The sequence below is a fragment of the Phoca vitulina genome, unplaced genomic scaffold (assembly GCF_004348235.1).
Source record: "Phoca vitulina isolate PV1807 unplaced genomic scaffold, GSC_HSeal_1.0 scaffold21, whole genome shotgun sequence".
Lineage (NCBI taxonomy): Eukaryota > Metazoa > Chordata > Mammalia > Carnivora > Phocidae > Phoca > Phoca vitulina.
Genome location: NW_022589724.1, coordinates 13843253 through 13856822, shown reverse-complemented (window position 1 = coordinate 13856822; position 13570 = coordinate 13843253). Strand labels below are relative to the sequence as shown.

General features: G+C 57.0%; 1 protein-coding gene across 10 annotated transcripts in view; it reads right to left on the bottom strand.

Moving 5' to 3' along the window:
* Positions 1 to 537: 537 nt before the first annotated feature.
* Positions 538 to 13570, bottom strand: part of RGS3 (regulator of G protein signaling 3) — a 116388-nt gene continuing 103355 nt past the window's right edge. For 9 of the 10 annotated variants that reach the window (XM_032418317.1, XM_032418318.1, XM_032418320.1 and 6 more), the window contains 5 exons: positions 6950 to 7014; positions 3518 to 3619; positions 3112 to 3173; positions 2322 to 2488; positions 538 to 1494 (listed from right to left, as the gene is read on the bottom strand). In XM_032418317.1, coding sequence (XP_032274208.1) covers positions 1309 to 1494; positions 2322 to 2488; positions 3112 to 3173; positions 3518 to 3619; positions 6950 to 7014 — 582 coding nt within the window. In that variant the 3' untranslated portion in view covers positions 538 to 1308. Of the gene's footprint in view, positions 1495 to 2321; positions 2489 to 3111; positions 3174 to 3517; positions 3620 to 3719; positions 3975 to 6949; positions 7015 to 13570 lie in introns of those variants that run through there. The other variant, XM_032418329.1, reaches the window with a different exon arrangement.

The following is a 13570-nucleotide window of genomic DNA, read 5'->3' as shown; positions in this document are numbered from 1 at the left end:
GCCCATCTGCAGCCTGAGAGGCTAGCCTTGTCCACCTCCACCAACCAGCCCTGTGCCACCTGAAAGTTCCACTGGAATCTCAGGGTGCAGTGGGCAGAGGAATGTAGCCAGCTGGTGGCCAAGCTAGAACTCTGTCCTGTGGCAAGCAGGGGACAGCAATCCAGAGCACAGGCTTGGTAGCCAGCAGGGCTTAGGCAGAACCCCGTCTCTGCCACTTGCCAGCCGTATGACCTTGGACGAGTCACCCACCCTGTCTGTGCTTCACTCTCCCCATCTGTGAAACGGGCATAACCCCCCACCTCCCAGGCTGGTGGAGAAGGGGAGAGGTTACACGGAATGAGCACGGCAGAGTGCCTAGCACAGGTAAACAGCCTGTCAGGGAGCCGCGAGCCCGGAAGATCGTGTGTGTGGCTCTGGGATGGGAGGCGGGTGATGGCAAGAGAGGAGAAGCCGCCGGATTGACCCCCACCCCCAGCCCCAGTCCACTTTGGGAAAGCTCAAACCCAGAAACACACAGAAAGGGTCAAGAACAAGAAATAACACAGGCCTTTTATTTGTTCCAGAACTCGGCTGCTGTGTGGTCTGAGGGTGTCATGCTTTCCCAGAGCCCCTGAGGGACACCTCCCCCGGGGAGTGCGGGATTTCTGTGCGAGGTCACACGGCAGCACCCGCCCCTCCAGGCCTCATCAGTCTGGAAGGCCCAGCTGCCTGCCACGGGTGCCTGGGACCAGCAAATCCCCTGAAACTGGGAAGTGGTGTCCACCCTCTCGGCGAGGTGGCTTTTTCACAAGGCGTTGGTTAAAATATTGCACTTGTAAATTAGGAAAACCGATGAGGCAAAAATTTCCTATTACAGGACAACGTGCCAAGCATCCAACTACTGTTTAAATAAATAAAACTCAAGGCATGGGGTCTGAGCTGCGAGTCCCAGCGGCCCCCCTGGAGAGCCCTGGAGCCCACAGCTAGGCCCCCTGCCCATCAGCCAGTTCTTTCAGGAACTTGGTCAATGCTGAGCCCACGCAGCACGGAACAGCAGCTCCGGATCTGGCTCAGCCAGGGCCCCTGACCTGCCAGGGCCCTTGGGCCCCCTCGTACCGGGGCAGTGTGGACCCAACGGGGCCAGTCCTTCTACTCCTCCAGTGGCCTGGGCCTCCCTTGGTCCAGGCCTCTCATCCGAATGTCCGTCTGTCCGTCCGGAGACGCAGCCTCTGGGGGCTTGCTTGCCCCCTCCGTCGCAGAGGGAGAGAGGCAGGTGGGAAGGGGGCCCAGCCCGCCTGGTGTGAACACGGAGCTCTACCCTGTCAGCCCCTAAAGCGGGGGACTCATCTTCTTCTGGTTAATGAGGTCCAGGTAGAGGTCAGAGCGGAGGAAGCGTGGATAGGAGTCCTTTTCCATGAGCCCGAAGATGCGCTTCTGCGCCAGATCGAAGCAGCCATGGGTGACACTCTGCAGGTTGTCCTTGGTGTGCTCCCGTGTGTAGGAGTCCAGGTTGACCTGTGGGGGCAGAGGGCAGTATGGTCAGGTCCACTGGCACGGGGCTGACCCTGGGCACGGGGGGCCAGGAATGGGACCTCCCCAGCCCTTCACCTCCAAGCCCCTCTGTTCCATGTCTTAAGTCTCAGAGTGGAAACCCTCGGGGCAGCGATTCAAGTCCTGGCTCGGTCACTCACTGTAGGGCGGGTAGTTTATAGGGCCTGGACATATCACCTCTAAGGTCAGACTGCCTGGTTGGAATTCCAGCAGTGCCATACCTAGGCATGTGACCCTGAGCAGATCACCTAAGTGCTCTGAGGCCCCCTTGTCTTATCTGTAGGCAAGGAAGGATGGTACACTCCTCAAAGAGTGCCAAAGACTAAACAAGGTCATCCATGGTAAAGAGATATGGAGTCAATCAACAGATTACCCACTGCGAGTCTGCACACAGTGCCTGGCCCTCAGTAAGCACTCACTAGATGTTAGCGACTCCAAGCTAGGCTCTCCGAGACTGTCTCCTCATTTTTCAAATGATGATAATATTAAACCCATTTTACAGGTTGTCATGAGGATCAAATGAAAGAGTGCATCCATAAAGGGCTTGGCGTATGCCCGGCACACAGTGCCTCGACAGTGCCCATTTCTGGTAACGACAGAATTCTGTTCTTCCCAGGGCCCCAGCTTGCTTCCTCTCCACCCTGGACACATGGTCCCCAAGAGTCACTCTGGCCTCTCCCCTTCCTGAGCTCCTTGCTGAGGCTGCCAGGTACCTGTGATCACTGAGAGGCCACTGGGGATGGGGATGGGGATGGGGCTGGGACACCCGAGGGCCCAGCCTGAGGCCTTACCTCCTTGCACGCCTGGATCGCAATGTACTCAGCGAAGATCTTCTTGGCCTTGGCCGCCATCTTGGACTGTGACTTGACCTTCTTGAAGTCCTCACATGCCAGCCAGAATTCCAGGTTCTCCTCACTAAACTCGGTGCGAAGGAAGGCCTGGAACACTGCTAAGCCATCTGTGAGGAGAAGCCCAGGCCCTGGGGTGAGAGGCAGAACCAGCCCCTTCTGCCTTCTGGACCCCCCCAGCCTCCCCTCCAGGGGCCTTTGAGGGTGCAGATGTTGGGAGCTTAGTAAGATAACCACTTCAAAGAGCCAGGAGCCCCTGGGATGTGGACCCACCCCTGCCACTGCCTCTCTGTGGGCCTTGGCCACGTCTCTCCCGTCTGTGCCTCAGTTCCCTCATCTGTAAAATGGGGGTCATGAGTCTATCTCCTGGAGCCCTGTGAGGATCGGAGGGGATCCTGCCCACGAGATGCGGAGCACATGTGGCCCAGTGGAAGCCCTCGGTACGTGGAAATGTTTGTTGTTATTCTGGGAATCTGGGTGTGAGCACACAGGCCCCGCGGCCTCTTGCAGGCGCTGCAGCTCCCACGGACAGGGAGGGGCTGGCCGAAGCCCGCTCCAAGGCCAGCCCAAGGGCCTCGGCCTCTCCCAACGGCAGGGACACCTGACGGGACCCAGGAAAGAGGGAAAGGCCACCTCTCTGGGCGCAGACACACTCTCTGGGTCTGGGAGAGGAGGAAAGGGAAGGGGGGGAGATCACGCAGGGAGGGGAGCAGGCCGGCTGGCCCCCACTTACATTTGTGAAGCAGCAGCTTCTCCAAGGACTCGCCCCACTTGAGGGCTTCCTCTGAGGTGGGCCTGAGGGGCGAGGGAAGGGGCAGAGTGAGGCACCGTGAGGTTCGGGGAAGTGGGGGGGGGGGTCTCTGTTAGCTGCCCTTGGCCTGGGCAGTGGCCGAGCCCAGCTGGGGAGCCCAGCCCCTCTCTTTGGGCCCCATCGCCTCTGCCCCTGCCCGGCCGGCCTTCCCAGAGCATCTGTCCCCCGTGAGGGCTTGCCAGGTACCAGGCTCCCTCAAAGACAGCCTCCGTCCAACTCAGAGCTGGATCAAGCCAAAAAACCCCTTTCCATTTGACCCCACCACCAGCCCTGCTCCCCTGGGGACCAGCGAGTGCCCGAGGGGCCCCAGGGTGCAGAGAGGACCTACTTGAATGACTTCACCATTTTGTCTGCTTTGCCCGCTGGTTGGGCCCCGGGGGACTCGTTCCTCCGCCTGAAGATGCCCAGCTTGTTCTTCATGTCCTTGGCTCTGGGGGCAGAAGCAGAGAAGGGGGTCGGTCAGCCTGGCGCGCTCGGCCCCTGCACACTCAGGGTGGGAAGGGTGCGCGCCGGGGGGCAGAGGCACCTACTCCTTCATCGTGTGCCGCCTCTGTAGGTTCCCGTTGCGCGTGAGGTACATGCCTCGGAGCATCTCTGTAGGGCCCCCCACCTTGGGGCCCGGGATGGTCTGCAGGGAGCAGCCCCCAGGTTCCTTCTTCCCCCCCCTGCGTCCCAGGGCGGCGCGGGCTGCAGCCGAGCGTTCGTTTGCCGGGATCCCAGCCGGATGACTGGGGCTCCCAGGCACCGGCCGGGCTGGGACTCAGACAGGAGGAGCCAGGAAATGGGAGGGACCAGCACGGGGAGCGGAAAAAAAAAAAAAAAAAATCCCTCCTGGCCAACCCCGAGAGGGAGCCCGTGAAAGGGGCATGTGTCTGCAAGGGGCGGCCTCTGGGGCCCGACCGAGTTATTTGTGACCGGCCTCCCCGTTGCCATGGCAGCGCCGGGGGAAGGAGAAAACAAGTCAGCAAATTGCTGGGAGGGAGGGGGGAGTGCTCTGCCCACCAGGGTGGCAGGCCTGGCTATTTTTAGCCAGGAAGCATTTTTAGCCTTGCCACTCCCCCAGGAGGCAGCCGATTTCGGGACTGGCCAAAGCTGCTGGCAAGAAAGGGGTTAAATGCCCCATGCTCACGTTTGCCCCCCTTGTCGCTGGACCCCCTACTCTGGGCACCTCCGGGATAGCTCCTGGCAGCCGGCCTCGGCCTCAGTCACTGGCTTTGGATACAAGCATCCATGAATGTGCAAGAGGATGTCCCACAAGTCTGAGTACAGTTTCAAGCTCGAATAACTTCAGGAGTACAAGTCCCATAAACTTTCCAAAATGTCATTTGGAATTTTAATTATGTAATTTTTTAATGCACATTGAGTGTTGTGATTTTTGAACGATACATTTTTTTTTTTAATTTTAAGTTTTGGTCTCTGTTCTGCTGATCAATGATAAAAAAAAATGCTGACTGAACCCAAAAGTTAAAATAAAAAATGCGTTGGCAAAATCACAAAGCTAAATAAGTGTAGAAGAAATTTAAATAATTCAACTTTCAAATGGGTGTTTGTTAAGTTTGTAGTATTTATACTTCTGAAGTTACTGGAGCTTAAAGTGGCATTAAGACCCCCGGGCCACCCTGGGTGAGGCGGTGAGGGAGGCGGTGCCCCGTGGAGGTTAAGTGTGAAGCTCTGCAACCACACAGCCTTGGGTTCAAATCCCAGCTCCAGCAGTTGCCAACTGTGTGCTCTTGGTCAAGTTACCTCACCTCTCAGAACGTCAAATTTTCCCATCCATCAAACAGGGATGATAATAGTACCTACCATCTGCTGGGGTTGTTGTGAGAAGCAAGGAGAAAATGCGCATAAAGTTTTAGCACATTGCCTGGGGCAAAAGTGCTCAGGAGAGAGAGAGGGAGAGAGAGAGAGAGAGAGAGAGAAGGGAGTGGCGGCCCACTGTGTCCTGAGGGTCTGGGGCAGCTGCCCAGGGATGGGGACCCTGCTCTAGAAAGTCCAAGCCAAGGAACTAAGGCCAAGGAGTCCAGGGATTGGCAGTCTTCTGGGTGAGGACTGGGGCCCTCAGAATGCCACCCCAGGGGTGACTAGGGTGCCAGCATTTGACTTCCTGGGACATAGTGGTCTGTCTGACAGGATGGCAGAGCTCAGACGGGCCCCGTGTGTTCCCACGTGGGTCCAGAAGGCAAAACAGGGACCCACAAGAGGAAGCTAAAGGAGCACTTTCCTTCAGTCAGAGCCATGAAGAAATGGAATGGGTGGCCTCTGGGGAATGGACTCTCATCACTAGGGGCTCAAAGGCTACACAGCAGGGCTGCTGTGAACCTCCTTCAGAACGCTGTACACTGAGCTTCAATATAACAGGCTCTGAAGAAAAAAAAAATATATATATATGTATTTATATTTATAATATTAGAGCCAGCACACCAGGTATCCGATCCCCACTCGGCCACACACTTGCTGTGGGACCGGAGACAAGTAACCTCTTTTTGCTTCAGTTTACTCATTGGTCAAATAGGGTACGTGAGAAGAAAAAGGAAATGTAAAATAAAAACAATGGTAAAGATTAAATTAGATAATATATGGAATGCGCACAGAACAGTGCCTGGCACAATAAAGATTAGTTATTTTTATTGTTATCCCAGATTCTAAGAGTCCTCGATGAAGCTTTTAAGAATGTGAGCTTCAGACATTCGAAAGGCAGCACCCACCCTGAAGGGAGGCTAGAGTTAGGACCGGCCCAGGACAGCCCCAGCATCCCCAGATGCCCACCCTCCACGGCCTGCCACTGCTGCACCCCTGGGAGCGACCCCCCCAGCAGCTTTGGTGACACCTGGACCTAAGGGCTATTTTTGATGCCTGTTACCTGCCCTAGAAGGCAGGATCGCTCCTGGCTACAGAGTGAGAGGAGCCTACAGTTGCCACAGGAACTGGAGAGGCCCGAGGAGCCGGGGGAGAAAGATTTTCTAGAGTAGTGGACGCTAGCCAAAGTGGAGGCCAGGAAAATGGCTACAGGAGGCATCTGGGAAGACCCTGTCCTCCCTGCCCAGGCCCAACTGGTAAATAATGGTGGGCACTACACAAGCTGGAGGGGAGGGGGACTCCCTCTGGGGGCCACCGTGTGCCCCACCGCCTCCTCTCCATCCCGCCTCTAGTCTCCAGGTCCTTGGGCCCAGGTGTACAAGGAGCCTAAGGAGAACCCACACACACCCTGTTCATTTAACTGGCACCTCCAAACCTCCAAACGGATGTGTAAGGCCCCAGAGCGTGGCCCGAAAGGCTGGGGAGTATGGGATACGCTACCTGGACCAGCAGCGCCACCTCCTGGCAATGCCAAAGACTGCTAGCCTTCAAGCTCAAGAGGAGAAAGGGGGAATCCCGTGTCCTTTCTCAGGGAGCAAAGCACTTGTCAAGGTCACTCAGCCACTGCTCAGCTTAGAGGCTGGGCCCGGGCCAGGACAACCCGGCTGGTTGCCTCTGCTTGGTTCCCTGGGGCTTCCAGTACTGAATCAGCATGTTGCCTCACTCTGCATGAATGCTGAGGGCAGTGCCGGACGCTCAGGACCCTAGCGACCCCACACTGGGGCCACTGGCAAGTCTTAAGATCTTGTTGTTCACTGGTGTCTGTCTAGGGCAGGACTGGCCACAGCCCCTCCTCCCCACCTGTCCCCCTGGAGGAGAGACAAGCCCGAGGACAGAGGAAGAAGAGGGGGTTGGGGAGCCTCCCTAACTGCAAGGTTGAAGACCAGGGATCTTTCCAACATACAGGTTTTTGCTCTTTCTCTTCCGAGAGGCTTCATCATCATCCCCAGCCGTGTCAGCCCCACTCATCTGTGGAAGAAAGATAGACACGTTATAGTCGGGGCATCCAAAGGCTGCTTGCTGCCTGAGCAAAGAGAGGCTCAGGGATCCAACGGTGCCTGCAAACTGTCCCACCCCTCTCCTGCAAAGCTCCTACCCCTCAGGTGAGGGACAGGGAAGCCCATTACTGGGAACAGTCTGTCCATGAAGTGTGGCTGGCTTGGCAGATCCTCCAGCCAAAGGGGTCTCCTCCCGGTGCAACTAGGAGCCCGGTTGGCGAGGGAGAAGCCAAAGACACAGCACTGATGGCAGAACCAGAGACAGCAGACTGGAGAGCAGGGCTACGGGAGGGCTTCTGCAGTGGGTCTCGGCCACTCATGGTCCCTCGGTGAGCCTCGATTTCTTAATTTCAAAATCGAGATCCTGGGATGCCTGAGTGGCTCAGTCGGTGAAGCGTCTGCCTTCGGCTCAGGTCATGATCCCAGGGTCCTGGGATCGAGTCCCGCATCGGGCTGCTTGTTCAGCGGGGAGCCTGCTCCTCCCTCTGCCTCTGCCTGCCCCTCCCCCTGCTTGTGCTCGCTCTCTGTCTCTCTCTGACAAATAAATAAATAAAATCTTTGAAAAAAAAAAATCAAGATCCTAATGACTAACTCGGGCTTCTGAGGTTTGGCAGAGACCTGGGATTGGTCAGCAGGGTGGACAGTGAATTGTCGCACAAGCCTGAGAGAAGCTCTCCTGCCTTAAAGCCTTCCATGGCTCCCCAGTGCCCCCAGGGTAACATCCAAACTCTGTGACATGATATACAGGGTCTGCCGTCTTAGGAGCTGGGCAGAAAGTTGCATCTGAACATCAGTTACAGTCCTTGAGTTATCTCTCCGGTCCAGCTCCCTCCTTGACCCTGCCCTCCAGCCAAATGGAATGTCTTTGCATGAACTGCCCTCTCACCTCAGGCCTTTACCTGGGCTACACCTTCCACGGGGGATGCTTTTGTGACCCTCCCGTCTCCCTTTACTCCCAAGACCCAGCCTCAGGAAAGACCAGACCTCGGGTAAGCCACTTAAATGCCTCCTCACCTAGGGAGCACTCCCAGACCCCTAGACCAAGGCTGTGCCCCCTTCACTGCTTTTGAGGTCCCCGCCACATTCGAAAGGGCTTTTTCTAAATCTGTCCCCTCTGCTTGGCTGTGAGTTCTCATGAGCGAGGCCTCTGTCTGCCTGGGTCACCCTCACGGGGTGAGCACCTCACGATTAGGAGCTCAACAAATATTTGTCGAATGAATGAATGCATCAAGAGAGGGAAAGCAGACTGGAAACAATGAGTCCTGAGGCCCTCACTGCCTGAACCCCAGCTTGCAGCTCTATCCCCCACCCCCTCCGCTCCACTGCGGCCCACAGACTGCACCTCTCCCACCCCTCTCTCCCTTCCCCTTTGCCTGTGCTGTGTCCCCTTCCTGGAATGCCTCTCTCCTCTTCCCCCCAGTCTGCCACTCCTCTTCTCCAGACCACTCCAGATTCCCACCATCTCAGGGCTGTCCTGTTTCCCTTGCCCTGCTGGTGCTTGTCCATTTTCTTCCAGAAGAAACCCAAGGCCCCAACAGTGCCACCCTGGGGCAGGAGCCCAGGAAATGCTCTGAGGATGGGAGAGGAGCTAGAGCTCAGAGTAGGCTGGGCATGGACATTATGTCCCAAGACAAGACAGAATGCCACCCAGTGTGCATCTCAGCTCTGATTCCTCATGAGTCCCACCCTGGGCCTCAATTTCCTCATTTGTAAAATAAAGATGGGCCAATTCTTAAAGCGCTCTTAATTCTGGAAAGAAAAGTGGCCTTATTCCAGATATAGCCAACAGGGGGAGCTACTAGCTTCAGTGGAATACACACCCATGGATGGACAGATGGATGGATGAATGGATGAACGGACAGACGGATGGATGGATGAATTCATACTATAGACCAGACCCCGGAATGGGCATTATCCAGATACTATCTCATTAATCTTCAGAGTAAGTCCATAAAGCAAACAGAGGTTCAGAGAAGTTAAGCCACTTGCCCAAAGATACCCAGAGCTGAAGTGACTGCGGGAATCTAGGTCTGTGTGCATTTAAGGCCCGTGTTTCTCCACCAGAGGATGCTACTATTCAAATGTAAGGATGGGGCACATTCTGAATGTTTTCAGTAAAAGTCTCGGGGGAAGTGCCACCTCCTTCCTGAGAAGACTGCCCCGCCAGGGTTGTAAACTCGTGTGTGTACGTGCACACACAGGCACACACCCATGTACGGTGTGTGATTCCAGAGCTCGGGTTTGCAGGAAGCAGGTACTGATCCTATTTGTCCTGACTCTGGCAGAGTTTCTTAGCCTCTCAGCTTCAGCTTCGTTAGCTACAGCATAGGTGGGGTGACGGCCCCCTGGCAGTTGGAAGAGTCACCACGATCAAGCCTCAGCCCCTGTGTCCCAACGCTGGGGCCCTCTGTAACCAGGGCTGCCGGGGGTCATTGCTCAGTGAGTCTCCCCTGGGCTCCCCAAGCTGGGCCTGTCGCATACACCGGCTGCGGTCACCCTGGCCGGGCTAGGCAGTGCCCGGAGCCCCCACCCGTGGGAAAGGGCCACGGGCGCTGGGCTTCCTCCCATTCTAACCTCAGCTTCCGTACTTTATCGAGCCCACACAATGGGCCTGGGGGCCACTCCCGCCCCGCCCACACCCCTCAGCCTCTGCACTGCTGGGAAATGGGCTCTTCCTTCCACTGCTGGGAGGGGGTCATCTTCGGCAGGGACCAACCCACACCAATCGGCCTGATAGCCCAGTGCCTGGGCGGTGACCCCCAGAGCAGCTGGGGAAACCCAGGCACTACGTGGGGCTAGACAGAGAAGAAACTGAGCCAGAAAGTCAGGGTTCTGATTCCCAGCCCCACAGTGGCCCCCAAGGCTCCCCTCTTCAGGAGGTCCTGCCCGGTCCTGCCCAGCACACAAAAGGCCTCTCCTTCCCATCTGCTCCCCACTGCCTTGCTCCTCTCCAGGGCCCTCCCTGCTGGAAGGGAAACGGAGGGGGGCCCAGAGCCACCAGGCAGGAATCCCTGGGGCCCGCCCGGCCACTCCAGGCACTGGGAGCTCCCCACCCCTTGGAATAATAACTATAATTCTTACTGTAATTATCACTATAATAATAGTTGTGGTTAAGGGTGTCGATTCTAAATTGCCTGGATTGGGATCCTACCTCAGTGACTTAGGAGCTAATTGACTTTAGCCGAGTTACAACCTCTCCCGGTGCCTCGGTCTCTCTAGCTGTAAAGTGGGGATAATAACCGGACCTGCCTCATCGGGGCGTGGTGCGGATTAACTAAGCGAACACACAGGAAGAGCCTAGCTGGGTACCTGCATGCCCAGCGCCCCGCCGCTGCCGGCCGTGGGGGTTATCGCGGGTGTTCGCTGAGCACTCTCTACGTGCCAGGTCTGCAGTGAAGGGCTTTCATGTTTTTACCTCGTTCCATCTTCACGACCGTTCTGAGGACGATTTGTTGTCACCTGCCCCAGTCCACAGCGGAGGAAACTGAGGCACAAGCCGCCAAGTGGCAGCGAATTTCAGGCCTGGCTCCAGAGCCCACCCACGACTGAGGGCTCTTGTGAGCAGGGGCCTCACCTGGTTCCTCTCGCTGGTCTGGACCCAACTTCTGGGGCTACCCGGCCATGCTGGCGCCAGCGCCCCACACCCTGTCCCCCTCTGACCTGGCCCAGCCTGGCGGGCCCCGTACAACCTTGTGGAAACACTGGATCTGAATGCTACATGTATTTGTTTGGACACAGGAAATAATTTTTCTTTAAGCGCTTTGTAAACAGGAGGCTCGAGAGTACTGTCACATCTTGGAGCTGGAAGGCATCTTAAGGGGCCCTCTGGTCTGACCTCCTGCCTAGGCGGGAAGCTTGGTGTGGCAGACAGCCTCTGTCCAAGCCAGTCCCCGCAGGAGGCGGGGGAGAAGGAAGGACGGCCAGGGAGGGGCCTCTGTCTCCTCACTGTCAAAGAACGACCACAACCCTGGGCCACGCCAGGCCAGGCTGAGGCGGAAGTGAAGGGCAGCAACCCTGGGCCCAGACACAGATTCGCTCAGGGCTTCCCAGGCTCCCAGGAAAAGGGCAGATGCAGGCCCGTGGTTCTGCCCGCGGGGCCACCAGGGGGCAGCCAGCAAGGCAGGGGTCTGGCAGCAGAGGGCACTGTGAGACCACTCAACTCGGCACCAGGAGCCAGGCGCAGGGGATGGCCCAGGGGTTAACCTTGGTGGGGAGGTCTTCTCCTCTCTGGACCTCCAGCAGCCCATCTGTAAAATGACCATGACGAGTGGGCCGTCTCTCAGATCTGTCTGGTTCAGATACTCCTACTCCCAGTAGAAAGAAATCACTCAGCGCACAAGAGGGCAAAGGGTGACAAGTAAGGGTCACCCCTGTGACAGGCAGCATGCCCTCCGGGCAGCCTCAGCTTAGCCATACAGCCCCGGGGCCACACCAGCTCTGTCTGGCCCTCCTGGGTTTCACATCATGACAGGATCCCTGCCATGGGCGCAGAGCTTTCCACATAGTGCAATCTTCTCGAATCCCTGGGATACCTCCAAGGAAGACTTAGCACTCCCACTTTATAAGAGAAAACGAAAGCTCCAAGAAAGACCTAACTTGGCCAGGGTCTCGGGACCAGGAAGGAGGAGGCAAAGCTGAGATTTGAACTCTCCTCTTCACCTCCTGCCTGGCATAGCCTGGAAACAGTGGCCTGGAGGCAGCAGCTGACCCTCCCAAGAAAGCCAGGCCCATGCCAGGCCCAAGCCAGGAAGATGGAAGTCACAGGGGAACCCACCGCCGCCCCTGCCCGCTGCCAGCCCCCCACACCCTGTCCCTCACCAGCCTGAGGTGAGGTGAGCAGGGTCTGGGGTCGAGCCAGGGAGGACTGCGCAGGGTGAGGCCACGGCCCGGCTCTAGCAGCGCTCGCTGTGTGGCCTGGGACAAACCACTTCTCGCTCAGCCTCAGGCTCCCCGCTGGAGGACGAGGACAAGGGGTCCCACCCTGCAGCAGTGTCGTGCAGGCCAGGAAAGGGAGCTGGGGGCACTTTGTGAATGTTGGCATAACGGCCACCACGTTTGCCACTGCTCTCCTCCTCCTCGTCGTCATCAACATGATTCCCATTTATGGAGCACCCACCGAGTGCTGAGTACCGGCAACTGCCCGAAACACTCCACCCACACTGGGCTACTTTATTTTCCCCACAGTCCTACAAAGGAGGTATTATTACCATACCCGTTTTGCTGATGAAGAAACTGAGGCTCAGAGAAAGGGCAGGGACTTGCCCCAGGCCCACTGGCAGTGAGGGATGGCACGGGGCCAGGGGCTTGCCCAGCCTCAACCTCCAGGGCAGGGTTCTTAGCGAAGCCGGCTGGCTGCAGTGAGTAGGATACACATGATGATGGACTGGCAGCCGGGTCCGTGGAAACCGTGGGAGCACAGCCTCTGAGGCCCCTGCCAATTCTGTCGCTCAAGCCCAAGAAAGGAAACAAGAGGCCAGGAGAGGGTGGGGGATACCCGTGAAAACCCTGGGCTCCCAAAGGAGGAAGCTGAAGCATGACAGAGCTGGTCCAGGCCTGCCGGACTCCTGTGCAGGAGTATCGGCCCCAAAATAGGAGCTCGGATCAGCTGGCTGGGGGGGACTAGAAGGATGTGCGTGTAGGTGGGTGGCTGTCTGTATATAGATATTTGTATTTACATACAGAACAGAACTTGGGAGGGTCTTGGGGAGGGGGTGTGGAAACAGGGTAGTGAGCCCTGGGATCTCGGTGCCCACCGGAGAGGAGTGGCCAGGCCTGGTCTGAGTGAGCCTGAGGCCTCACCCGGGTAGGGCAGAGTTCTAGACTCTCTCTAGCTGCATCAAGAAATGGCCAAAGATGGTGATATTCCAACTATGAGGAAGAGCACAGTCCCTGGGGGGCTTGTCTAAAATGCAGAGTCTGGGCACCATATGCTGGAAATTCTGATTCCAGGAGCCTAGGGCTGGAGACTTAGAAATCTATGTATGAATAACCTCCTTCTGGTCATTACGGAGCACATCAAAGTTAGAACCACACGTGTCTGTGGATGAGGAAACTGAGTCCAGTCCCAGTTCCTTTGGGATTTGGTTCCAATTTCCGGGGCCCAAAGTTTAAGGCCTTTTGGGGGGGTCCCAGCCTGCCCTTCCAGTCCAACCACGTTGTAGCAGTGTCCTCCCAAGTGTGAAGTCCGCCTTCTCACTAGTGCCTGAGGCGAAGAAGGCTTCCAAAGCCATGGCCCAACTCAGTGGGGAAATGCGCTGGAATCCATTAGTCATGTCTGCCCTGGGTGTGGAGGCAGGAAGGGCAGCGTGAGTACCATGCGTCTGCCATCCCTGCATTTTAGGAATCCCCTGCTCTAGCCAAACTGGCTTCTACAGACACTGTGCCCAGAATGCCTGTCTCATCCTCTCTTCATTCTAAACCTGCTCAATCCTCAAGGCCGAGCCAAAGGGCATCTTGCTCCAGAAGCTTTCCCTGATGGCCTAAGGCCCTGAGGTCTTTCCTCCATGAACTCCCAGGTCCCTGCCCCC